At 40.3% G+C, this 27,850-nt stretch overlaps 1 protein-coding gene across 13 annotated transcripts in view; it reads left to right on the top strand.

The window, feature by feature from the left end:
- ARID1B (AT-rich interaction domain 1B) overlaps positions 1 to 27,850 on the top strand; it is a 336,572-nt gene that overhangs the window by 236,135 nt on the left and 72,587 nt on the right. For 10 of the 13 annotated variants that reach the window (XR_012673020.1, XM_075146078.1, XM_075146076.1 and 7 more), the window contains one exon: positions 15,168 to 15,257. The exons of 1 other annotated variant lie outside the window; for it this stretch is intronic. Coding sequence is in view for 9 of the 12 variants with exons in the window: in XM_075146078.1 (XP_075002179.1) it covers positions 15,168 to 15,257 (90 nt within the window). In the remaining 3 variants the exon portion in view is untranslated. Of the gene's footprint in view, positions 1 to 9,710; positions 9,859 to 15,167; positions 15,258 to 27,850 lie in introns of all 13 variants that reach the window. 2 more of the 13 variants (XR_012673018.1, XR_012673019.1) reach the window with 1 other exon arrangement.

Genomic DNA, 27,850 nt, shown 5'->3' with positions numbered 1-27,850 from the left:
CTGTGTAAAATGTACGTGCCTGTTTGTATAGAGAGGTTAAATTAGATAAGCAAAGGGGATTAAGCTCAGTGCACACAGGAATATTGCATACTGAATGTGGCCTGAGCGTGTCGAGCCCTGATGCTGCATGCGTGTCCTGCAGTTATTTCTTCCCTCTCCAGCCACTCTGACCGGCAGCACGTGTTCAGGTGGGGCAGGAATAGCGGGGACAGCGGCAGGACCAGCGTATTTGCATTATGTGCAGTACGGTAGCTTTGTATTTGCAGCGTATTTCCCAGTACGTGGCGCAGAAGCCCGTCCCTGTTGTTGAGTGAAGCCAGATAGTCCACCTAGCTGGAAAGGTAACATTTTCCCACAGTCAGATTCAGGCAAGTAAATGGATTGGCATTTTAGCAGCCTGATTGCTGAATAGGGAAACAACGTTGTGACGTTGAAAATAGCTTTATTGTAGCCATGATAGATAAGGATGGGAAAAGGACAGTGTGTAGGGGAAAGTAATAACTTTTATGAAACCAGTTGATCCCCGTGGGGTAAAAATAGAAGGGGTGTGGGCCCAGAGGTCAGGGTCAGAGTCGCTTCATCACTTCAGCTGAGCCCAAAAGCTCATTTTTGTGACTGGCCTAGTGAAAAGTATTGCCTCTTCATACAAACCATGCCACCATTTTGCATGATGGTTTTCTGGTCTGCTGCGGTAACACAAAAGCAACTGTTCCTCAGGAAGGATTTTTATGAATGGCACTAAATCAAAATCACCCGCCGCTGTTTCCCCAGTGTGGGCGAGCTCCTGGTCTCTGCAGCTCTTTTGCTAAAGGTGAACTCCCAGGCGTGAGCTAATGCAGCGCTCTCCAGAGGGGAGCCGGGCAGCTGCGGTAGCATTGCTGCTGCTGCCGCTGCTGCTGCTGTGTTTCTCAAGCTACAAAATGACATGAGCAAGGCTGCTATTTAAAACCCTGCGACTAGTGGGATGCTGCCGGGTGCTGGGGCTTTCAAGCCGTATGAATTAGATTGTGCTTTCACTTAAGTGTATTCCCACCATTGTGCTTCATTGCTAGCACTTTGGTAGCTTTTTTCATCAGCCATATTCACGAGACCCTATGAAAAAGTAATACAGAGCTTGTTTGCATTTCTGCGGCTGTTTGCAGCATTCAGGTTGTGGCCGTTTTTAAACATAGATTGTGTAGTACAGCGTCTCGCCTTTAATAATTTTGTTCGCTGCTATTTTCCTCTCCGTTCTCACCCTACCCTTGTTTGTTCTGACCTCATTCCTCTCCTATTACCTCCTGCAATGTTGTGCCACAGCTTCTCCATGTGACATAGATTGGCTCTTTCAATCATTCTCTCTCCAGCAAGTCATTGTAAAATGAGCAGCTGTTGTGTTGCTGATAGCTATGGCTAGGGAAAGCCAAAATGTTGCAGGGGGTTCTTGGTGGGAAGGCCGTTAAAATAAAGGTGTTGCTTTCCCAGGGTTTACTGGAAGAGAAGCATCCTTTTCCCAATGCCTCCTTCCTTGCAACAAAATTGAAGACTAATTTAACATCAAAAGGGCAGACAAACAAACAGCCCCCTATTAAACCTCCCAAATGGCTGATTCTCTTCCACTGCCTGTTAAAGCTGTCTTCCCACCCCACCACAAGCCTGCTGCCCGCATTGCTTTCTGCCACACGCCGTGAATTTCACGGGAATGGACTGGCACAGGCAGCACTGACATTGGCACGTCCCTAGCTCAGTGGGCATTTCCTTCCTGTGCTCTCTGAAATACTGGACGGATATTTTGTGTGGTAAGTGGCACACACATATACAGCCTTTGTTTCCATTTGCATTACTGGAATAGACCAGGGAGATTAACCCCTAAGAGCAGAAAAAGCAACTTACAAGGGTTTTGCTCAGAAAGATAGTATTCTCTCAAATGGTAACACTTCTCATTCAGACGCACATTCATTACAGCACTGAAATCCTACTCTTCTATGATTTTTAGCGATTCAAAATGGCATTCTGATTTCCTGTTAAGTAGATCATTATTCTGCTTTGCCAGAAATCCTAATCTCTTTATTTTGTAGCCATGTTCATAATTAGGGTACGTGTTCTTCCGAAGAATGAGGTGTGATGCCCTGTACTGCTTTGGGTCTTGAACTGTGCCTGATTCAACCCTAAACCATTAGTGGAAGCTGACGCAGCACATCATCAAAATGCAGTGCTGTTGCCAGAAGATTTAGTGGCTGTTAATTTCACTTTTCTCTCTTTGGTTTTTTTTCCTTTCCCTCCTGCTCCAACCATTCTGGTTTACTAACAAAGCAAAAATGTAAATAAGCTAAACTCCCCTTTCTCCCCCCCATCCCCAATTTTGATCTCACTGGCCAAAGGCTTTTGTCAGCTTTTTCTCCCTTGCGGTGTAAGCAGCAAAAATTTTTAATAGTAAGAGTTCTGTGGAAGATTGCTGATAGGCCAGGAATGCCTTAACCCATGATGGACAAGCAGATTTTGTACAAGTTAATAGATTCTATTATTTTTAAACCTCTGCAGCAATTTTTATCTGTATAGAAGAAAAGGGTATGCTACACTAATAATGAATAGCAAATGCCATCTTTAGAAATACATAAAACTATTATTTTCGCATAGATCAGTATTTTGACTTGCACTTTTAATACTTTCTGAACAAACAACCTTATTTTCACTCTGTTAAGCTGCGTTGTTGTTTTTGTTACAATTGTATTGATGTCTTCTTTCACCAAGGAGCTTGGATACAGCTGGAGTTATAATTTTCAGGAAGAAATCTATGTGTGTATACTCTCACTTAGGAATGTTATTGCCATTTATGCTAACCAGTAGTCAGCACCCTCCTCTGATTAAAAAGACCCCTAATTTTTAATTCTGATAATTATATGAGTCAATAGATGTGTTCTATTCAGTGATCAACTCTACTCTCTGCAAACCCGGAGGTCTTCCCCTCCTGTATTGATCAGCTAGCTAGCTTGAAATCCAGGACCCGTCAGAATTACAGCTGGCACTCCAGGCAAAAAAGGAGCAAGAGGGGAATGGGATGCCCAAAGAGAGCTGTAACAGGAAACCTTGCCTTGGTGTGCATGTTAGGCAATGTATGGATAGACTAGAGTGACTAAAATGCTGAGAGAAGAAAAAAAAGGAGCAATAGTCTATCATAGTCCAAAAGGATATTTTGATGCAAAAATCTGAATAGGAGTGATGCTTTCTTTCATGCCTTATAAAAGGAGAAGCCTAAGAGTTGAACTGTTTCCAGAAGTGGCTGCAGTAAGACAAGACGATCAGACAGATCACGTTTTAAACAAGAATTTGGAAAAATCTTTTGCTTGGGATTGAGCTATTCCACATGCTTACTCCATTGACCACCACTACTGGTATGTTATACACGTGGACTCTTTTCAAACATTATTTGAGGGAGAGAAGACTACTATATCAAAGTGAATTTATAATACTATATTTTTTGTTGAAGTTTTACAGATACCCTAAAATAATTGCAAAACAAAAAAGGGGATTATATCCTTGTAAAATGGATATGATCCCCCTGTCTAGAAAGATTATTTTAACACATCTATCAATATTTCCCCCTTGGCTTCTCCGGAGGCAAAAATCTTGCAACAGCTTGTTGCAAGGAAGATGCATGCTGTTCATTGGCATCCGGACCAGAAAAAAACAAAACACAAAATGCCATTGACATAGCTATGTTCTTAATCACTGCTAGTGCACAAAACATCTATTCAGCAGTTTTGCAAAACTAGAATGCTTACAAATGAAATATGTGAATGTTTCACATAGCAGTAGTTTAAAACCTTTTATTTTGAAGGGTTTGAACAACATTTAGGGTTTTTCTGTCTTTTGACAAGAGAAAAATAAGCAAATTGTAAGGCGCTCTAGCTCAAGGCATTGCATAAGCATATGAAGCATCTAACCTGTGATACCTATTAGAATTCAGCCCAGGTCACAACTGATGAATAATGTGTTGTCTCAAGGCTTCGTGAAATAACTAAATAGTCCTAATCCAGTTTCTTGAGGAAAGCCCATGCTACAAAAGGCACTATCAAACCTGCTGTCATACTCGCAGTCTGGCCAGAGAGATCAGGGAGGTGTTCTTCTCTGCAGAGGTGGTCTTCCCAGAACAGGTGCAGGAGATGAAATGAGACAGAGACACGCTGTTCGAGTTTCTCCTGTTAGGTTTTCCTGACGACAGAGGGTTTCATGTTCCAGCACCATCAACCTGCTGGTTTTCATCAGCTCTAAGTTAAGCGTCAGATAGAAAAACAATAAATCACCGAAACCAGCATGCCCTGGCTGGTTATTTTTTAGGGGTAGTTTTTGGTTTTTAGAGTTTTCAGTTGCTTAATATCTGGTTTATCAATGTTTGTATTTCACGGTCACACGTTTCAGTTTCAGTGTTTAATTGCTGTGTAAGCCAGTGACAAACTTTTCTGCCCCATGGACTGGAGCACGGCACTGAGGGTCATCCAGCACCCTACAAAGGCTTCGTGTAAACCTCCCCCAGACGGCCAGATCAGTAGTGCTCACATCCCCATAGCTGTGCTCTGCCCCATGCCTGGTTTGTGCTCTTCATTGATTCCTGCCAGGCCTGTTTTCACCATCCTGGCAATTGCCAAACAGCCGGCACGGCCGGGCATCTGCTGCTGTGCACGCTGTGGCAGCACGCGTGCAACAGGCCACTTCTTGTAGCTCTGTGAGTCATTGATAGCCCCGAACTGGTACAAATCCACCTAGAGTATGACGGCTGTTGAAATCCAATTAAAATCTTTGCATAATTATGCATGTGCTCTGGTTCACATAACAAAATTCAAATATACTTAACCACAGCCGCCAAGATTTGACAGGTATGTTTGTTGTTAGTTTTGGATGTATACTTTAAGGCCATCACTGGGCAATTATTGTTTACATTTAATCATTAACCTCTGCATTTCTTTCTAACTTTTTTTGCTCAACCCACGTATGTTTTTGTCAAGAAATTTATGTGTTTTTGAACGTTTGGGTTTTTTTATTCTGTCATTTTTGGCTACACAAACATAGACTCTCTTTCCTTCTTTGTGTTGCCAAATAAGGCATTAATTTGCATATTATCATAAATTAAAAGGTTGTCTTTCACTCCCTCGTCCTTTGCAATGCTAAGCAGTGATTGATGAGCGAATGGGAAAAGTCTCTCATGTTTCCATCAGTATGTTTTTGTTGTTGTTGACAGATGGTTATTATACCTAGATAAAATAGAGCATAAATATCGTAAGTGGTTTGGTTTCTGTGATGGGATAGGCTGTTGCAGTTTTCAGTTTTTCAGTGGGCTGTGTATCACTGCCGTTAGAGATATTTAAAGCGGCCTTCATGCTTCATAGTTAGTGTCAGACTTGACTAGACGGATACGTGGTGTGTCACCCCTTAGAAGAAGGAACCTGAACAATTGCATATATGGCTTGAATTAATTCTGGGCCAGCTAGAAAATAGCCATTTAGCCTCAAAAGAAGAACATTTTCACTACCTCCAGATAATAATTTTTTTAAAAATTAATGAAAAGCAAGATGTTCTCTCTCCTCCTTAGGGACAGAATTCATGCAGGTTGAGCTGCGGCTTGAAAGATTTGAATGGCCCTTTGACAGCATCGCTCCATAGGTAGATATGGAAGTCAAATTGCAAAGTGGGTTTTTAGCAAGCAAACACAAAAGAACAACTCACTCCGGCAGCGAGCTTTTCTGTTTCTTCCCCATCTCCAGATAACAGTGGACTCAAATTATTGTGATGTGTTGATTGATTACAGCCGTTAAGTTTCTTAGTAATCAGTTTCATCACTTACTCTCAATTCACGCTTGCACCTTTGATTTCTCTTCCACAACAGGGTGATGTGGGTTGTCGTTGACTAATGAAGAACAGAATTGGTTTCGGCGTGAGACAAACGGAATGCCGACACCAATCCCAAAATGCATTAATCTTTAATAATCCACATCTGCATGTTTATAAATGATATAACCAGGGGTTGCTAACATTGATACTCCCCCTTCCAAACAGAAGCTGACATAGAAGTTGGCGTTTGCAAACTGCATGAGAGGCGCGTGGCCGCGCGTGGGGTGTGTGACCTTGCGGAGGGAGCTCGCTGGATGAAAGTTCTCAGTTGATTAAAAATACATGAAGAATTGTGCTGCTTTTGCACTGGTCTTTGGAGCTTACCGTTGTCGGGCGAGATGAAATATGGCATGATAGATCTTGTCTTCAGGAAGATCGGACCGACCAAATGGTTTTTGGAAGCGGGTTTGCCTCAAGGTGCTTTTATCCTTTATGCATTCAACTTGCCCTTTTCTCCCCTGTCCCTGAGAACCGTTGAGTCCAGGGCTGTGTAATATGCAATATAACGCAGTAAGAAAAACTAGATTATCTAAGAGTTTGTTCCTTTTGAGGATAGTATTAATGAGAGCACATACATTTTGCTACTAAAACACCCATTAATCACAGGCAATGGACTAGTGTGAGAAGTAGCAGGCAGGACTCGCAAAATAGTTCATTGCCACATATCAGCGCTGCTCCAATTTCTACCTGCTTGCCTGAACTTGAGAGAGTCGGGAGGAGCAGGGAGGAGTGAAACTTCATCGCTGCTGGTCTTTCGAGTTAATGCTGCCTGATGATGAATATTTATTCTGAGCAATTCTTACATGTAGCTGGATCAAGGGAAAAGAAATACGGATAAGAAATAGCAATTTCAGTTCACATTCACCCTTCTTAGGTATCTTGCATGTTTTCACACTTCAAATATTATAAATGAAAGTTGATACATAGTTTTGTTAGAATTTGGCAATGGTAGGAGTTAAGGCTTTTATTAGCTGGCAAATATCAGAAGTGTATGTCTGCTGCATTTGTTGTGTTTCTCAGGCTCTTAAAACCAGTAGACACGATGAGGAACAGCTTAGAGAAAAACTCTCCTCGTAGTTATAAATGCAGTCTAGAGAATGAGCATTGATAATGAAAGATTCTTACTTTTGGAACTTGGATTAACTCCATACATGGATTTCTGAAATTTTAAGTTTCAGGTGTGTGGCAGGGTAGGTTTCATTTCTGGAAGGAAGAAATGAGCCAAATATACGGAAGAAATACTACCCCGTCCTTTGTTAGGAGCTTTTAGATATTTAGGACTTGCATCAATTACAATTTTATATTCTGGTTAATAGACATTTTATAAAGAAATTGAGAATGTTTTTTCTCTAGCCGAAGCATATGCTTTTTGCATTAACAAACATGTAATGTCATGTCCCAAGTAATTACCAATTACTAAATCCATGCAACCCTTTGCAATCTTCTACTTCAGTCTAAATGCAAGCAAAACTGTCATTTTTATGAAAGGCTTAAAAGGACAGAGTGAAAAAATATGGTATGATTACAGGGTTTGGATCTTTATGTTCCCTAAAGAACATAGATGCTTTTTTCCAATGGTTTGCACAAATTTAAGAAAATACAATTTATGAAATTTAAAAGCAATTCAGAGGCCCTGTAGAGGTGTGAGAGAAAGCGCTGGGCAAGCTGCAGCCGCAGCCTCTCCCAACCCCTCTCATGCCAATTCACGCCGTCGCTTTGGAGGGACGTGGTGACACAGAGTGCAAAACATGTGGAGGGGCGGTTAAATGAGACTTTAGAGAAAAAAAAAATGAAGTCAGTGGCTGAGCTTTGAAGAGGTTTGTCTAGTGCAGAGCAGCGAGCGAGTGGGGAAGAAAGGAGCAAGTGCCTCATCTAATCTTTCTCCTGGGGACCCAGGTGGACAAATTGGCAACCCTGTTCACAGCCCTCCCCCCCTCTCCTTTGTAGCATAAGAACTGCTAATCGGATCCATGCTGCTGCAACTGTGGTTAGTTATTAACAGAATAAAAGCAGATTTCTTCAAAAGAACGGGTTGGGGAAAACGGCTATACAAAATTGCAAGGTTGTTAGAATCTTAAATGCACAGCAGTCGGTTTTTCCCTATTCTGAATTAGGCGATGAATACGGCCTTTCATCTGTCACTGTGCCCATTTCTTCAGAAGGCAGCCAAACATTAAGCTTCTCAAATAAAAAAAAAAAAAAAATTGTTTGAAAGAGGAAAAATATTGGGGAGCGGGAAGAATAGGAAAACGAGAAGGAGAAATCAGGTTTTGTTTTTATTAATTTGGCCTGGTGAGAGAAATACGAGCTTGCCTGCTCTATTCAGTTCCTGCGTGCCAGCCGCTGTGAGCCACCATTTCTGAATGCAGGGATTAGAAAAGATTTAACTGGTTGCTATCCTAGGCTGCGCCATTCTGGATCGGCCTCCAGCAGAAATACCCTGGGCTGGGAAGTCTCCCGAGCTTAATGGAAATAATGCATTAAATGAATGCGGAGTTAGGCAGAGGTGAAAGCAGAAAGAATTTGATCCCCCAAAATGAAACTTCTCATAACTATGAAGAGAAATTACATGTCTGGGGTGGATGTTATTGAGGATAGAGAAGTAGTGATCCCTAGACTTAGACTGACTTACGCCTTTGCTTATATAAATAAATAAATGATGCATCCTTAATTTTGAGGAGCTCTAGTGCCTTTCCTGCTTTGCAGCAGGATTTTGAAATTTTTTGGAGAGGAATAGTCCTCAGGCAGACAGGTGCTTGCTGTGGCCTACTGGAAATCCATTCATTATCGGGTGAGTCACAGCCTTTTGAAGATTTCCATTGACAGCTTGCTGTGGGCTTGTTGCCAAAATCTCAGGAAAAAATGCTGCGGTGCTTCACTTTGGTCCAAACACAGAGGTGACTGCTGGATGGGGCGTGAATGAAACAGACCCTCTTGCAGTGGCTGCTGCTGCTCTCCCTCCCCCTCCTGAGCAAAGTAAGCTTCGGCTTTGGGGGGCAATATGTTTGCTTTCCTACCCCTTGCCACTCAGCCCGTTGTCAGTTTAGGCAGTACTAACAATTATTTCACTTTATACTCCTGAGTATTTGTTAAAAGTCTTCATACCTTACTCAGAGATTACACAACATGGGAATAAAAGTTGGATGTCTAATTTGGCAGACCCCAGTTTCAGCAACTTAATTCTTTTTTTAAAAAAGTCCGTAATAAAATGAATTATTCTTTAGTGAGGGTGACATTTGGATGGTGTTCCATAAGTAATACCTTGGGACTACATGCTGAATAATGAGGATGAAACAAAATATTGAATAGCTACCTCATCCTGTCAGTGTCAACTTCACTTTGTATTAAATGTTATATCATGTCAAACAAGTAGCTTCTGGTCATGAAATTAAGATGTTTATGCTATTGTATGTGTGTGGAGAAAAGTCAGAGCTAGGGTTCTGCAGGCCACCTTAGCTCAGTGTTGCATTTTTTAATGGAGATTTGAGAGTAATTTAGCACTTAGGTTACACTGACATCTCTGGAACTTGCTCACAACCCAGTCCTTGATATGGTAAATATAACACAAATATGAAAAAGAAGATGGAGTATAACTTTCAAGGATTAGTAGTCTGAGAATGATATACTTTCATGAGAAGAGAAGTGGGTTTTTACCTTTGTTGATTTTATGTGGATTGTGAGTGATACTCGTGTATGTTAGGGAATCTTGTGTCTTTGGAGCATGACGCATTTGTTTTAAGAGGTAATATGGAAAATCAGGGCCAGGCCCAACAACAGCCTTGATAATTTTTGTAATGTGGAGCACTTGTAAGTCTGGCTTAAATTGATAGTCTTCATGTTTACAGACGCTTTGTGTTGCTGCCGCGGAAGAAATCAGCCGCTTGCGATCTCGCCTTCAACAAGCCATGCAGCCAGCCACCAAAAGCATCCCAAGGCAGGAGGGCTCTGGGCTTGGTCCCGAGCTCCCGGGTCGGAGAGGTGGAAGTCATCTCGGTGAGCAGGCAGCAGTGGATTACCAGCGTCGCCGTTGCTTGCAAAGGGTTATTAGCTACAGCATGGTGCTGAGCAGAGCCAGAAGGCTTGGTTCGAGCAGGCTTGACTCTGCATACCCCCCTCAGAGTGGTTCAGCGAGGCCACGGCTGCTGGATCTGAAAGGGTCCTCATTGTCACTGGCCTTTTAAAGCATCTGTACTCAGTTTACTGTATAGATACGAGGAAGGTGTTAATACTTTGTGTGTCTTAATTTGGGGGGATGTGCAGGCAACCCTTGCTTTTTACTCGTATGAATAAGTCATTTTAAAAATACTGTTGATACAACAGGAAGCTTAGCTACAATGCATAAATTAAGGAAGAAAAAAATCTTTTTTCTTGAGGGGTCATAGGCTTTGTAAGATGAAAGAGATAACACAAACCAAATGACCAGTTTCCCTTTATGCTACCCATAGAAAAATTTCTTTCCTTTGAGGTCATTTGCACCTCACTTCCAATTTCCTGAAAAGCTCATTTAAAACAATCCCATATAGAAGCCTATTTATGATCTTTCATTTCTGATGTAGGGATCCGAGACCCAGAATGTCCTTTCCGGTCTGTAAGCCTTTACTGTCACATTGACTGTGTGGTATAATCCCATTATTTTATCAGATTTCATCTTAATCAGTAGGTTTCCTGGACCTTATTATTCCTAAAAGGAAGTCGTTTCAAATTCCAGTAATGGTTTGGTTATCATCCTAAACATCATGCTCTTTTTCCTCCCTGATATTTAGCCACAGATATATTTTTAAAAAGAAGTCACAAAACCACAGCTTTAGTTTTTGCCATGCTAAATAATAGTTGCCCTTTCAGCCTCCTGTCACATCATGCTGGTAACTGTTCTTGGTTCCCTTTCCAGTTAGCATTAGGCTTTCTGGTTTTGTCTGTGTGAAGCCTTACCAGTGACATATCAGCAATGGCATTATGTTTCCTTACGTCTACTGGAAACAATTCTCCTAATTCATCCTTATAATAAATTTGTTTGATTCAGAGTCACGTCAAATGGTTAGTTGTAACCATTTGTAGGTTATAACCATTTGTAAGTTACAACCATTTGTAGATCAGAAACATGGTCAGATTTTCCTTGCTTTTCTTCTTCCATTTCTAACTGATATCCCTACAGTTCTTCAGTTAGAAAAGGCCTACTTCTGGTCTGTGAGTATAAATGTTTGTATTTTTGTTACTTCAACCCAAAAGGTGATCCAGTTTCTTAGATAGTATTTTGATCATCTTCTATATCGACTAAAGATTCCCTACTTTGTCATCAGCCAATGTCATTAATCCGGTCCTAGCTCTTAATTCCTAAATTAGATTGAGAATTGTCCCAAAGACAACCCACAAGATCTTTAACTTCTGCCTTTCCTCCAGCCTAATGTTCCCCTTTCAACACAGGCTGTGATCAGTCCCCCGCCCTCCTGTTTCCCAGTTCCTCACACGTCTTAAAATTCCTGTGCTGGTATCCCTCCTTCCTTCCTTAACTAGTAATTTCCCAGGGGGAACCTGTTATCACTGAAGTGCTTTCTTGATTCAATTGTTCAGGCACAATTCTGTGAGGTATTGTCCAGCTGGTACAGGGTATCACTGCTGAGCATCCTCCAGTGTCATTACAGTGATGGGAGCGGAAAGCCCTCAGCAATGTTTCAAAACGTTTCTGATTTGGGCCGTAATTCATCGTAAGGACCTCCTCAGCAGGATAGCAAAGGTCTGCTCTTTCCTGCTATGTTGGCTCCGAGGAATTTACTTTTTACACTTTAACTGCAGGTTTCATGGCTGTAGTCATAATGCAATTGCCATTTAGTACTTTTCTCAATCCATCTTTTCCAAAGGTGCAGTGCAGTCTCTCCTGACTCTGTTTCAAGCATAGATTTTCAGTGTCTCATGCAAAATGTTTAAAAGCATTTCTAACATAATTTAAAAAATAGAAAACCAGCTTACAACTATGCTATTAAGCATTTTTAAATTCTCTCACCTCTTCAACTGACTTTACTTTTTTTTAAAAAAAAATAGCAGACATGGTATTAGGTAGACTGCTGGTTTGGGTATTTTTAACAACTAATTTTACAAGATAGCTATACAAATTATAACAAATCCTCTGTTGAATCTAGGTGAAAGAACTAGTGTGGCAGCATCTATCTTTTTAGCATGCATTATTGTATTTGCTGTGATTTTGCATAATAAAAATATTGTGAAACATCCATAGTATTCACTTTGCGTAAGTTTTGGCAGGTGGAGTATCTCACCAATGTAGCAACAATACTATTCAAAACATGGGAAAAGGTCATCCCTGTTTATCTGTGTATCTTTGGGTCAAAGGAGGCAGTGGTCTGTCAGTGAAAAAAATAATTTGTTTTTTTTTCTCTCTCTTAAATAGCTGTAGAATTTAGGTTTAAAAAGAAAAGAGGTTGTTTTTCTTTTGTGGAAGTTTTCCTTCCCTAATAAAATACAAAAGTCTGTTCATGTATTATTTAAAGTGTCTTCCAAGAATCCCAACTACAATACTGGTTGAAAGAGAGAAGGATTAATATCATTTAAAGGAAAGAAATGGATAATCTTTAAGGTCATTTCTTTTCATGACAAAGAAACTTAAAAAGGATGGCAGACAGGATCTTCAAAGGTTTTTAAAGTCCTGTCATCAGCTTCCAATCAATAGGAGTTAGATACCCAAATTAAGAGTTCAGTTCAAGTCTTCAAAGGTATTTGGGTGCTTAACCTCCTTTTACCTTTCAGATCACTTCTAAGGATAAAATGGCAGTTCAACTGAAAACATTTTGGTGCAATACTTTCATGTCCAGCACCTGGGTAATTTGTAGCACCCACTGATAATTAGCATAATGGACACTTCTCTTGCAAGTTCATTACTTGTCGGAATATATGTAGAGTTGGTCTTGTTTACGAAATTGTTTTCCTTTGTGAAACAAAAATTTTGCTTTTAAAGTTTTTTTAATACAGAAAAAAATCAGAAGTAAACTTTAAAAAGTGAACTAATAAAATAGCATTAATGTTTGCAGAGGCGGATAATTTCAAATTTGCAAAACTCCTGAGTCTGTATTCCCTAAGGATGCAGATCAAAACAATTTCTTTGTAACACGTCATACACGTGCTGTCCTAGGCTTTGACTCTCCCAGTCAATTCTTGCACATCTGCTTGTGCAGGATAAGGCTCCTGCCAGATAACTGAAGTTATTATCAACGTAAAAAAATAAAGACCATGTATAAATGTGTTCAAAATACATTGCCTGGCATAGATCTTCCATGCACTATTAACGTCTCTCAAAGTTTGCCAAGCCTCCACCTAAAGGGGGATCCCACTGGGAGCTGTGTGATACAGTCAGGACTACCCCTGCCTTTATTTTTTTTTTTTTAAGTATTTGTAAAAATCTTAGATGGTTCAGATCTACTTGAAGTATTCTGTCTGGTAGCGGTGCCTCGGGCATACACAGTGGAAGTGGCAGTGCCCCGTGTTAACATGGAATTGCTGTTTGTTTACAGTCTTGAGTCACTGAATCCTTCCTGTCAAGCAGAAAGTGTTCGTTATAATGCAGGCACTTGCCATCTCCACAGCCCGCTCTTGAGTGACATCAAAACATAAGTCAGAATATTATTGTCATATGCCTTAGAGTTCATGAATGGGCCGTGGATCCCAAAGCCTTGGGCGTTGAGTGGCATGTTTGGTCTTTTGGAGGAGCAATTCTGCCTCTAGTCCAGCATTTGCATCTCTGAGACAGTTGTCACAGCTGCTCCCGGTGATGTTGACTGTCATGTTTTTTAGTGCAAATGCACCTCATCTGAATAGCTAGGCAGTGGTTACACTCCACATTTTATGGGTTTTCTTTTTGTTCTGTATCAATCTGGCCTTTCTTTAGAGTCAGTGCTGAGAGCCACTTGCTTTGAGGCTGGGAAGTGGATGGGGCAGAGCAGACACATTTGCTTTCCTGTGTTTACGTCCAACTTGGGGCCCTTCATCACTCTAAAGAAAGAGCAGCCCCCCCCGGCAGCCCAGCTCCCAGCGCCAGGACCGGCCGCGGGATTCTCGCTCCTGCCACTGCGGAGGGGCGGCTGCTGAGCAGGAGGAAATGAGTCTCAGCAGGCACAAATCTATTGCCTGTGTTTTTATTCTTTCCATTTCTTTCAAACAGAAAACAATCGGAGCAGTTTCTGAGGATGAGGGATATAAATCTGTCTGCTGCTATTTATACCGTGCTCGTCACTACAGCATCTAAATGCTTAAGTATGTATTTGCTGCCTAACCTGAGGTGGTCTTCAAGCCGCTTGGGCTGCCAAGAGCAGGCGTGTTTCAGACCAGCAGCGGAGAGGAGTCCCAGGAGACGTCCAAGTCTCATTCTTACTCCTGCTCAGGCTGTGGCAGGTTGGCTGTTAGACACGAGGCCGTTGGGGCATTGTGCAGTGGGAAGGTGGTACCGTGGACCTCCCTGCTTGACACGGTGTTGAATGGTGACCCAGAGGAGTGACTTGCATCGGTGCAATAAGCACCTGCTTTACTATTCAGTAATATTGAAAGGGAACGTTTCGTGCTGTTCTTCTTTGGGTGGGTAGACAGCAGTGGATGAACTGTGTGGGTGCCATAAAAATGGGTCTGTCTGTTCTGGATGGACGTTTTAATAAGCAAGTATCTTCCCTTTGTTTTTATTTGAATAATAAAGTGCCCCTTTTCTGTCTGATCTCTTTCAAACATGCATCACTTTCACCACGTGCACCTACATATTATTCTTTATTCCCATATTCTACATGGAATACATTCAAATAATATTAAAACCACTGATTCATTGAAATACTTTTTAAACTGTTGTTGTTAGTCATTTTTGTATTGACTGAATTTTTCGTTGGTAATATAGTTGGCAGCAGTCCATGTCTGCCTGGCTGGAGGCCAGTTTAAGCTCGGCAGGATGAGCCCTATTGTTCAGCAGACTTGGATTTTGTTAAACTCTCTAACAGAAATATGTGTCAGGAGATTTGCAGCTATAAATTGGATCATGTCGGTGAGGTTGGGAACTCGCTCAATACGAAATTGAACATTTCGCCATGCCTGTTGCTAAATATGTTTATGCATGTTTCCTCCATGGGTTTCAAAAAGGAGAAAAAAAAGGAAAAAATAGAAAAAAACTGAAAAAAGCTAGACCTGTTGAGCTCTGTCTTTACCTTATACACCTGGTACTTTCTTTGATGTTGAGCGGTTGAAAAATGCAGCAGGCTTGGTTTTGTGCATTGCAATGTTAAAAGCAAGTCTATTTTCCCTTTTTTCTCTGTGTGTTACAGGCAGTCAGATGCCACCGCAGCCTCCTGGCAGCCAGTCAGAATCCAGCTCCCACCCTGCCTTGAGCCAGTCACCAATGCCACAGGACCGAGGTTTGTTAGGTGTTGGGGCTTTTTTAGTTGGTGCCAAATGCAGCCTTCATTTTAAGTCGCACATTAGCAATGTGGGATTTCCTGGTTTTTCTTTTCTTTTCCCAGGGAAAATAATGACAGTCTTCATTGTAAAAGGCTCGGGGGGTTTCCTTCTCTGGGGAAAGAGCAATTGAATAGCAGGTTTTACCAAAATGTAATTGGAAACAAGGCTTTCTCAAAATACTGTGAATGCCCAGAGTATAAAGGCAGTTTGCTGTAAATACTTGATTCATACCCTAGAGAATTCAACTTTTCGTTGTCTGTCTTGGAATTAAGATGTATAGAAATAGTGCTAGCTACGAGCACTGCAGTTTTGCTACTGTTCTTAAAATTCTCATCTCTCATGTCTTTGCATGGACACGATAGCTAGTCCTCTAGCCAGTTCTAGAAATAAAAATATCTTTAAATATAAAGGGAAATCAACTATTTAGGTCAAATGGTTCAAAGATTTGGAAATCTTGCAAGGGAAAACCTTGCAGGCAACAGCACCGTTCTAAAAGGGTGCTTCCTAGCAGGTGCTCACAAAAATAAACAGAGCGGTTTTTTAAGTCCTTTTCCTTTCGCCTCCTTCCTCCCTAGCTCATGAAAGATAGTTGTCACAGCTTTGTTGTGCGGCCATACGATCAACTGCTGTAAACTGGGCATCCTGTCCATGCAGTGGTTAACATGTGCCAGCGACAAGCTTGCAAAACAGACACATGATAACTGTGATAAACATGGAGTTATTTATGAAATGCCCCTCCTAAAATGTCTTGCTACCAGAAATATTCCAAGTAGCACCATATGGGGATACCGTAAATACTAGAAGTTTTCTCACAGTGAAACAAGTTGAACTCACAGAATGACAAATTTCTGGGATAGCATCCAGGAGGAGCTAAGAGGACTCTCAAACAAGAGGAGAGAGTCTTAATTTTTGCTATTTTTCTGTGTTGGATGTCCCCTCCTCCATGAATGCTGATTAATGAGAATATGAAAAACACAATTTCACACTGAACTCATTTGTTTTGTTTCCTTTTCAGGTCGTTCTTTATATACAGTTGTTACTGCAGGGACTTATTTTCCCCTTAAAAAATGTTTAGAATAATGTACATGTTTGGTGAAAAAAGAATGGCCTCGGTACCCAATACAAATATATGATGTTTTGTGGGATAGAATGTCACAAGGCAGTGGGAACAAATCAGACTGAGGCTTTGAAGACCCAAGCATCTCAGAAAGATGTGTGCATTTCCTGGCACAACTGGGTCTTGGCACAAAATGTTACACTGCCCGGCAATAATTATTTCCGCCGTGTGTGTTCCTCACCTGGCTTTGGGGGATGAGTTAGGCAGGTCTGACAGAGCTGGAAGGATCAAACCTCTCTGTTGCTGCTGTAGAACAAAACCAGGGGTCATTGTATGGTCGGGGAAGTCAGAGGAGTATTCAAAAGTAAAACAGAGAAGACAGCTGCCATAACTGGGAAGTCAAACAAGTAAATAACAGTGAGACAAATAAAATTTACAGATTGATTTAGTCTGGTTCTTCCTCTGTGCGGGGCGGGGAGGAGGATTGTGGGTATGGTCTTAGAGAAAATGTATTTGGGAATGTTGCGATTTTTGCACTCTTCATACGCAAAATCTGGTGTAATATGCATGATCCTTGTGACCCAGCTTGTACAAGAAGTCCATTTGTTTCATGCAGCAGATACGAAATTTGTGACTAGCTAGGTCATATCGATTTTGCAGAACGTGTTCCCCAAAGCTTCTCTAAAGTCTGTGCTATACGCGAATAAACATGCGTGCATTCCCTCTTGCGCCCTGTCATTGATTAGAGGCTCCTTTGAAATGGAAAACTTCACCTTTTAAAAAGGCTGTTACATTAGTTGATTCCTTTGCTTGGTTGAACTGGTTTCCACTGAACTTGAAGAAAGGAAGGAGGGGGAGTGATGGGGACTCAAAGGGAAGGTGCTTGTCATTTACTGATAAAAACCTGAGCAGAAAATCGTTGCTGCTAAGGACACCTGATCCATAGGCATCTGCTACAGTAATTTAAACTCTTGGCTTACTGATACACTTTCTCCCCCCGCCAAAAAAAATTAAAAAAAAAAAAAAAAAAAAGAAAACAAAAAACCCAGAAAACCTCCATAGGATAAGGTAATGTTGTTTGGTTTAGCACTTTGTATAACATTTCTTTACTTGTTTAGAGAGAGAATTGAATGAATGGAAGACTACTAATCGTTTCTTGAGCAGAATCCTCTGCTCTCAATACTTGGAAAAAATCTTGTTTACCAGCTATTGTGAAGCTTGATTGACAGGTGGAGTCTGAGCTGTAGCACTTCAGGATGCTAAACCACCACCTTGAACCATTAAGTTTACACTTCTTTATTTTATTATGAAAGTGTTTGATTATATTTTACCCTACTTTCCATGGTTACTCAGCACCCAACTGGGATTTTTATGTTTGCCTGCCTAAGGCTATGCATCCCCTGTCATACAGTGCAGCATGAAGCGATGAGCATATTGTTATATGTACATTCTGTGTGTGGAAGGAGGGGAGTGGTAACATAGTTACGTGTGTACAGTAATAAAAGTTTCTTGGGGGATTGGATTTTCTGTGCTCTCAGCTTGCTTTTCATATAGCTTATTTCGTACTTTTTGTAATAAGCATAAAAATGCTTACTTTTTTAAAATAATTCGAAAATTTTTCACGTCCTGCTCAAGCTGTAGGACATTTGGACCTGGCTCAGCGTAAATGGAGCATGCTATTCTAGGCAGCCCACTTCTGTTCTTGGCCCAGAATCAGTAACCGGCCAGTGTTGTTTGATGTCCAGTGAATGAAACTTTTTCAGTTCTACCAACACGTGTTATCTACCTAGGCAATAAGAAATTGCATGTACTTTCATGTGCATAACCTATGTCTCAGCTCACATGTCTGAAAGTACTGGGGCTTGAAATAAGTCCCATATACCTTAGTGGACTGTCAGAGCCAGAGAGCTCTGGAGACAGAGAAAGCAGGCTGTGCAGGACTGGGATCAGAAGTCTCTTGGAGAACCAGGAGTAGCCATGGCCGCTCACCTACACATGCATTTAACTGCTGCTAAGTCCCAGCAATTACCATTACTTGAGGATACCATACGAAAATGTAGTGTAATTAAGCTAGTCATTGAAACTTGCTATGCTTTTGGGGGCAAGGGGGATGCATGTTTTGCTCTTTGTTTCTGATACTGCTACTCCAGATTTTTCTTCACTATGATCAAATGCAGGGTTTTGATTTTTCATGTTTATTGAAGTCAGAGCTTTTTATAAACTTTATTTACATCAGCCCCCAGAGGTAGGGCAGCGGTGATACCACAGCTGTCATAACCGTTTGGCAAATAATTGAGGTACACAGTCGCTTGAGTTCCCTATATTCAGCTGTACCTACTTACCTTGCCTGTTTGGGTTTTGGGAGCTGCACTTTGAGGATGTGCTTAGTAGCCAAAACTGCTCAGTGGGTTAGAAGTTATTTGTATGGATCAAATAGAACCACAGCATATCCAGATTGCCCCCCTAAATCAGTTTCCTGAAGTTGCAGCATGAAAAAGAAGCCTTCCATCCTGGCCGTTAGCTTATACTCCCACTCTTACTTTTGTAACCTAATGGAGATGTCAGTCTGTGTACATGAATACTTTGCAAAAACTAATAGGAGAATATGTGTCACAATAATGTTGAAATAGCACTTTTACCCCTGCAGAAGTGGATGGTTCCTTACCTAATTTTGAAAAAGCTTAGAAAACTTACCTACTTTTAAGTAGTATTTTTCATGCTTATCCAGTTGGATATGTACATGTCAGGTTTCAGTCTTATATTAAAACAGTGAATTGGGAGCTCCTGAAAACCATTGAATTTAATGGAAACAGTTAATGACTTCACGTTATTACTCTAGCAAGCACTCTCATAATGGGGATACTTAAAGAAGCCTTATTTATTAGTGCAAATGTATATGGGTCAGAATTAATTTTTAAAAAATCTTTAATTGTTTTCCCCTTATAATTTTCACAGCGGTACGTAGTTAAATATTCATGATAATGCTGATGATATGCTAAAGGTCTGAAATAGATCTGGAGTCTCAAAATCAACACAGGTTATTTAACCCTTTTCATCTAATGCACCATTGGGGACTTGCTCAGTGAAATCCCAGAGCACTGGAATAATTAGAAGATAGTAATGAGGATTTAATTAGTCCTTGAGATATGCTGAAATAGGACCACTGAGAACTTTTCTGTTTGGACATGGATTGCAAGCAGAATTGATGCCGCTGCAGCTGCTGTGATGTGCTGGAAAATGTATTCTATTGCTGGAGGCAGTTTCATGGCACCATTCTGTGCCTGTCAGATCTATGTGGAAAGTGCCCGGAGTAAGCACCTCCAAAATTGTTGAATAGTAGCCTTCCTCTTCTCCGTCACCTCCTCCCAGTACCTTTTCTTTTTTCTTTTTTTATGTCATTCTTTCCATTCTAGCTTTATTTCTTTCTGTTGTTGACGTGATCCAGCTTTTGAGGATTGTTGTACAGTTGTATGCTCTATTAAAAACGTATCACAGACAGGGACAGGGAGTAAGAAACTGCAGGCTTGTAGGAGTACAGGTGTTATACTAAGCAAAATTTGGATCTTTTTGACACAACTGCTTGTGAGCTTTATCCTCACATCTAGTCCTTATTTAGTATGAGATCTTCACAGAAGTGATATTTATCAGTAGCTGCAATGTAGTAAATTTAAATAGCTTTTTTGGCAGCCAAGATGTTATCCAGCAAGAGGTAGTAACAGATGGGATGTGATCAGGCATTTTGATGTTCTCTTTGTGCTTCCCTATAAACACTAAGTAGCAACTGAATTCCTGTAACTACAATTTCCTAATTTGCCCATTAGATTTCATATAGGTATTTTTCTCCCCTTTAACTGTTTTCTGGGCATGCTTATTGGTACGCAGTCATCACATAAATTCCACTGTCATGTATTTTCTTCTAACAAAATATAAATGTTTTTGCTTGTGTGGAAGACGCAGAATACCAATCTGGCATTTTGCACCTACAATTCCTGATCAGATTTATGGCTTAATACTGACATTTGGTGATAGAGATTCTTTTCCCTGAGATCTATTTTCTTCTCAAAAAAGAAACCAGAAGGAAGAAAATAGATCAAAGAATTCTTATTGCAACAAAAAAGACACTGTAGTTTGCTTTTAGATCTTAAAAAGACTTTTTCTCTGAAAATACGTTTTTTGCTCTCATTTGGGGATTTGGGATCTATTCAGAGCACGGAGGAGCTAGAGAATAAAATGATTCTTGTCATTAAAATTCTTCTGCTTGCCATGTTAACGATGACACCACTTAAGGTTAAATCAGACTTGGTAATAAGTTTACTTGATGTAGACTGAAGTGTTTCAGGCTCTTAAAGAAAGATGCTTGAGACATGCACTGAGTGCAAAGCCACAGGTATGTTTGAGTGCCTCTTCTGCACATAGCGTTCTCCAAGTGGGTCAGTGCAGCAGAGCTGAGCTCCAGCTGGTACGCAGGAACGCCGTGCCAGGCTGGTGTTCATGCCTAGAAAACTGGGGTTAGAGGAATTGTGCCCTCAACAGCTAGAAAAGTGCGTCATGTAAGGAGGAAAAGCAGGTTTTAGTTGAAACGGTCACACATCTTTTTAAGGCATTATTTCATTGCAAGGGTAGCTCTGTAAAACATCTCTCTTTCATCTCAAGTCACCTGATGAAATAGGAACATGATGCATAGGAACATACAGAGCTGATCTGTGTGTGAAGGCAGAGGCATGCAGTAGAGCCATGCACTCAACTACTTTGGTGACTCAAAAAGTTACGACAGTTTCTCAATTTAGTGATTACTAAATTTATCAACAGTCTTTAAAAAGGATCAGGCCATCATCGTTTTTTACCACTGTATTTTTAATTTGATTGTAAAAGTGGAAGTGTAGTGCACTGAAATGTAGTGTTGGTGTGATGAGCAGGTTTTTTAAATGTATACACACTATTTTTCTTTGCTATTTTAATTGCAATAGCACCCAAGACCTCCATTTTTCTACCTGTTTGTATTGTACTACATCATGTAGCAATGCACAGCAAAAAAGCTTACAATATGTCTACTTTGATTAGTAATCAAGATCTTTGGGATAAAAGGTTAGTAGTTTTCACTCTGAGCTGTGGGAGTGAATAGTTTCATGTCTCTTTGTCTCAAGCATTGCAGGAAGACCTGCTTTTCTTGCCCAAAAGTATTAGAAGTGATGTTACTCTGCTAAACCAGGTTAATTTGTAAAGAAAGTTGCCTTTTCAGGGTGCTGGTTTCAGACTGTACTTGGATTTCAAACACATGCCAGCCAGTCTCAGCTTCAGGCCGATCTGATTAGTTGTGGCCTACACTAAATATACAGCAGTATTGGCCATCTGCAAGAAGAACCGAAGGAGGAAAGGGTATGATTTACATGTGACAAGCCATGCTGGGAGAGAGCAGAACTGCAGAAGTAGGATTTGAAGTAGATAATAATATCTGTACAATCAAAACCCGGAGTCAGGTCTCCCAAGTAAATTTTGTATACTAGCAGCTGGTGCTTGCTTTCTTCTTGCTGATGTTAAATCTTGTTATACTTGGGGATGAATCTTTATTTCATTTTTTAAACTAAATTGAGGATTCTCTTTTTGAGATTAGGGAGCAGAATTGAATTATTCTGAGAGAGTTTATATAGTTGCCAGCAGAGAGACTTCTCAATAGAAAAGTTTCCACTGACTTCATTAGGCAGCATCAGATTCCCTGCCTCTGGGGTCAGGGAGCGAGATAAGCCACAAGCAGTCACTGGTGAAGAACTTGACGAAGTGACAGTCAATGTTCCTGTCACCAGGCTCGATGTAAAGTTACTGGGTACGATCCGTGTCCCTGGGACAGCTTCCCATCATGGCCTATAAACTGGATCTGCCTGTTCAGCAGCACCATCATTTCCAGGACACTCTGCTCCCTCGGTACCTAAGTTAACCTTTTTATGAAGCTTCTCTAAAAATAAAGAACTTCTGATCTAAGACCCTGTATGTCTTTTTAAGTTAATATATAGGGCAGTGAGCTGACATCTATACAATGTATATATTAATAGCTAACACTGGATAGTTCTTTCCATCCCGAAGGATCCCAAAAGGCTGCATAATAAACACTCGTCAGGGAACAGTTGCAAATCAAGGCAGCGAAGAACCAGTCAAATCGTAACGCATGGTAAAATAAGACCAAGACAAAGGCATTTTGGGACTGAGGACAACACACTGATTTTATATTTTTGAAAAAATATTATGATTTATTTTACGTGTGTGCAAGACAGAAAAGACACATTGTGTGTATTTTAGTCTTGTCCACAAAATCCATATATATCTCATGGTATTCAATATATTTACTTCATGAAAAGGAAGATCTGAGTTGGTCCATAGAACCTTTGAACAGGAGTCTCCAGGGAGGGTAAATTTTTCAAACCTGAAATTTAGACCATTAAGCCTGCAGGCCTTGCACATTACACGTTGAAAAATGCCGCTTCTTCTTTGCTCTCCTCCATGATTTTCATAAGTATGCACGTTATTAGGGAAACTTAGACAAATGTTGATTGTATAAAACAGATGGATTCCTCAGGTTTTTCATGTTGTTGCTCAGATTAATTCCAGCAGCCCGAGCTACCTACTGAAATTGAGGATTCGCTTCACGGGCAATTGGGAGGGCGGGGTGGGGTGCTTTTGTACTGCAATTCACCGTTACCCTGATTTTCCGAGCACCATAGTAAAAGCATCTTGCGTAAGGCAAGTGACAAATTGTGTGTAAGATGGTGGATAAGCAATGTTTTTTTGTTCTGTCTGTGCATCAACATCTCCACAAATGTCTTCCCTTCTCTGCCCTCAGTATAGCACTTAAAATTTACATCAGAGACCATTACGCAAGGTTTGCATTAGGAAAGGTTGGATATTTCTTCCCCAGCTACCATCTGGGTAATCTGTCTGATCCTTCCCCAGATTCTAATTTATCAATGATAGATTATATGAATTTCAAGGCTAGGCAGTAGCAGAGGGAGGTTTAGGGGTGGGAGAAATTTAAACATTATTGCATGCTATACATAGACTGGGTTTTGTAATATCAGAGAGAGAAGCAGAGGAGATTCAGCCAGTTAACCTAATAGCACAGCTGGTAAAACACTAGGGGGTCTGGGTTAAAACCTTAGCTAGGTCATTAGTTTCCATCTTCCCCAAAGCTATTCACATTGTGAAGAAAAGCATTCAGATAAATAAACAGTGAGGAGACTGTAAGATAGATATTAAAGTATAATAAGAAAATACTTTTAAAAAAAATAAATCCAATCCAGTGCTTTTTCTTAAACAGAACATTGCTCCTTTTGTGAAAAGGAGAAATACCACAGTGATCTTTGCAGGAAGCCCCAGTTTTGCTAAGGTGATGTTTTCCATAACTGCTAATTCACATAAGCAAAGAAACATCCTTTGTTGAATGGGTGTGAAGAAATGTGGTCGTTCTGCAGATATTAGCAGATGCCAACGTGAAAACGTCCAGGTACCAAAGGTAAACCATGTCCCTGTTACACTGACCCAGAGAACTTCAGATGTTTTTAGTGGCACCCTGATGGACTTGGAGAAGACAACAAGGTTTTATGTCGGCTGAAGAAAGAGCTCAATGTAGAAATTAGTTTTTTTTTTTCCCACGGTTAATGGGGAAACAATAAAGAACTTTCTCCTAAAAATTCTTCGGGACTTTTTTAAAAAATAGATTGTGATCAGAGAAAGAAGTGAGGATTTTAAAATCTTTTTTTAGCTTTTATATGAGTAAAAAACTTATTATCAGGAAGATTATTAGCTTTCTTGTTAGAGGCTAAAGAATAAGCCTCTTAATTTCTCCTATGTCAGTGGTCTCAGTACATTTTTTTATGCTGCTACCCTTCAGTTGCCCAAGTTGCTTGTCAGTAGAAGTGTTCACTCAGTACCAGGGATGTTAGCAAAGATCTGATGTATTCAATACCTAAGTATTACCCATGTCAGTGCTGCTGCTTGGAACACATCTGACAGGTTCATACCAGAGCCATCCAACGATACCGTATTGGTGCAGTGCTGTGACTTAGCTGTGCTAAATATGGATCAGAATCTTGTTTGCCATCTGTATGTGAAGGTGTTTTCTTTATTTGATTTGTATTTTTTTTTACCAGCCTGTTAACTGGACAGGAATATTGAGAATTAGTGTTTGCATCATCTAAATGAGGTTTACACTGAAAGCTGGTCTACTCATGCTCACCAACCCATCACGCTGTAGTGTACATTACTGTCGGATGTTCTGTGTGTGACAAACGTAGGTTTCATTAAGTGCTGTCACCAGTCCAGCTGGGCATATTTTAGTAAGGCTGGCTTCTGGAAAGTGAGAATAACAGCTGAGGAAAGTACATTATTTTGAATGTAAAGAAATCTCATGCCTGCTTGCTCTAGAGGCCAGTTTTCTTGCGCCACCCACATGGTTTCACTTGGTTTACTTGGGTTGTATTCTGGTACATGGGTCAAACCTTCCCCAGTTTCTTCATTGCTGTTACTTGTTTAGACTTGCATAAAATTTTTGGCTGCTTAGATTTTTTCCAGTATCTAAATCTCTCTCATTGTGTCCTTTTTAATGTATATTTTAAGTAGCACCTTAGGAGGTACCATGCCATTCTCGCCAGTGGCAGTAAGTAGTTTGTGGCCAGGTAGCACTGGCTGTCCATAAGCAATAGACATGTTTTCTTAGCTCCTACAGTCGGGAAGCTGCTCATCTCTAGGTTTGACTACACCATTTGAAGATATTTGTTCCAGTACCATTAGCAGTCTGTGCAGACAACCTGGTTGCATATTTAGGGTCCTGGTATCTCAGACTTATGTGAGGGTAACGAACTCTTTCAATTACTAAAACGCTTCATTAATGTGTGAATCTTGTTCTGTTGGATGTTTCTTTGTAGTGCTCTGAGGTGCTGACTGTGGACGTGTTTAGCTGGGCAAAAACCCAGACATGGTTCACCAGTCCAAAGACTTCTTGAACTGTCCTTGCCATTCGAGGCGGGTGGGCTAGGGAGAGTTTCAGTCTAATAGTGATCTTCCTGAGCATCCTGCCATGCTAACAGGTTGCCAAATTTTATTATATCCACTGCACAGAATATTGTTTTTCGTTTGTTTAGCTTTACTCTGCCACTTCTGTCTCAGTGTTGTTTACCCATGGATGAGCTACATTTGGGAGTTGCCGCTTTAGATCCATCTCAGTTCTGTTGTATTCTCTGGTGAAAATCCTGAGGTAGTGAATGCAACCCAAACGGCTGTCTGAGGAAGGAAAGTCTGCCAAAAACTGTGTCATGGGTGTGCAAACTTTTGCTCTTTTTTCTCAAGGGTACTGGCCAGTGCCTTGCTAACTTACCAAGCGTTGGAAATTTGTGCGATTCCCCCCCACACAAGTTTTTCCTTTATAGGTAGTGGAAAATACCTCTTTTCACATATTTAATTTTTTTGAGCTGATTTGTAAGTAGATAATTTTATGTTATTTTTCTCGTAATTATTTGATGATTAGTGAATGCATCCAATCTGTTTCTGCTTTTCTCATTCCATGATTTTCAGAGTAATAAGCCTGTCTAGCCCCTTCTTTAGCCTCTGCCCTGGAACAAGGGGAATTTCCTTATTCCTTACTCAGAAGGGTTCCTCAGTTGTTTTGGTCCCATGCTCTGTCACTAAGCATGCCTCTCTAGAAAGAGTGATAGTCTGATGTATTTTCTCTTATTTTAAGTTCTTTTTTACAAAGTACCGTTGCAAGTTGTATCTTTCCTCATTTTTTATTTATCAAATGTGTAATTTAATGATGATCTGCTATGGCTGTAAACTCCAAAGTTTTCCTGAGCTTAAAATGAGTAAGTTTTCCGTGTGTTTTCAGGTTTAATTCATTCATGAAAATCAATGCGCTACTCCTGGCTAAATCAAAAGACCTCTCATTGACCGTGGGTTAAGTGTGTGCCAGTAGACAGTTGCTGTCCATCAGCTAATATGCAGTAACTTACTACTTTGCAGTCACTTCCTTTGTGTTTGAGCTCCTGCTTTCCTGGAAAGTTTTTTTCATATTCAAGCCAAGACTTTAAAATATCAGAAGAATCCATTTCAGATTTTACAGCAACACCCAGCACATTCGGTGGGTGTTTTTCATGGTTAGTGCTAAGGAGATAGTATTCAACAAACAGGTGATTTTATATTGGTCAGTGTACAAATGTAATTAAGACAACCTTAGTGCATAATTTCACGAAGTAATTTACTGTTGTTTATCTGGTTTGTGTACACATATGCATAGGGGAAAAACAAGATTTTAAATTTTTTTACAAAGGCGTCATAAATGGTATTAGCTATATGATGTATATTACCAGATGTTAGTACTGTATAGGACAACAGAAGCTTCATTTTTGTCTTTTCCTTTATCAAAGGAGCAGAAACACTTCTATCATAAGCATTACCTGTTTTATATTTTTTCTCTGTATTTTGCTAAAAAGACAGAAGACGAATACACTGCTACCTGACCATTTTAAACCTTGTACGTATGTTTTATTTGAACATGCAAACATATTTTATTATAGTTATGGTGTGCTGATTGTTAATAGTATGCTACTGTTTCATTTAGAACTAAATAAAAAGACAACTCTACAACATTAAATAGGCTTTTAATAAAGACAACCTTTCTTTAAGTACAGAAATGTAGTATAAAAAATAACTAAAAAGGAAGAGAACACTTCTGGCAGGCTCACTTTATTCAGCTACTCCTGAAATAGCTTAGTTTGCCAAAATCCACTCAAGTGTTTTTTTGGTAAGTAATCTCTTGTGATGGCAAGTAAAGCATCATCTGTACCTCTTTTATGACTAATATTAAGGGAAAGGAGTAGATTTGTTCACTGATGAGCATGTTGCCATTGCAATTTTTAAAGTCTTAACTCATAGCTGTTTCCTAGCAGTTTATTTAAAAGACAAAAAACCCCACCTTGTTGTCACAGAGGTTGACATGTCAGATGCAGTCTGGCTGTTTAATCACTCCACCGCCTTTACTCCAGTGCAGCTCTAATGTAATCCTGCTTCCCGTCTTTACAAAAGCAAACTTTATCTTAGATCTAATTTTGTGGAAAGAAAATTTATTTCTTTTTGTATCAGTTATAAAATGAAGTTGAACACTAGGGAAAATGTGTGTAAATAAGGAAAAATGAATGTATGCCAGCTGCTCCCTTTCATTTCTGATAAGATTTCTAGAATTGATGTTGTTTTCTCTTTTTGATGCAAGAATGTTAACGTCTTGACCAGGAACCCCTTTTCTTTCTAAGACATCTGAGCTTTCTGCAAATATTTGAAACGCTTCAAACTCATGCACTGGTCTCTGAACATTCACTGGGCTCTCACGGAGGTAGAGGAGGATAGACTCTTCTTTGTTGTAGTGGAATCCAGATCACAGTAAGAACCTGATCTTACCTTCTTCTCCTTGTCGCATCTATAGCTGAAATTACTCCTCTGCTCTCTGGAAGGAAGTTG

Source organism: Calonectris borealis, chromosome 3 (genome assembly GCF_964195595.1).
Source record: "Calonectris borealis chromosome 3, bCalBor7.hap1.2, whole genome shotgun sequence".
In the NCBI taxonomy this organism is placed as follows: domain Eukaryota; kingdom Metazoa; phylum Chordata; class Aves; order Procellariiformes; family Procellariidae; genus Calonectris; species Calonectris borealis.
Note: the sequence above shows the minus strand (reverse complement) of the source record. Positions and strands in the feature narration are given on the sequence as shown.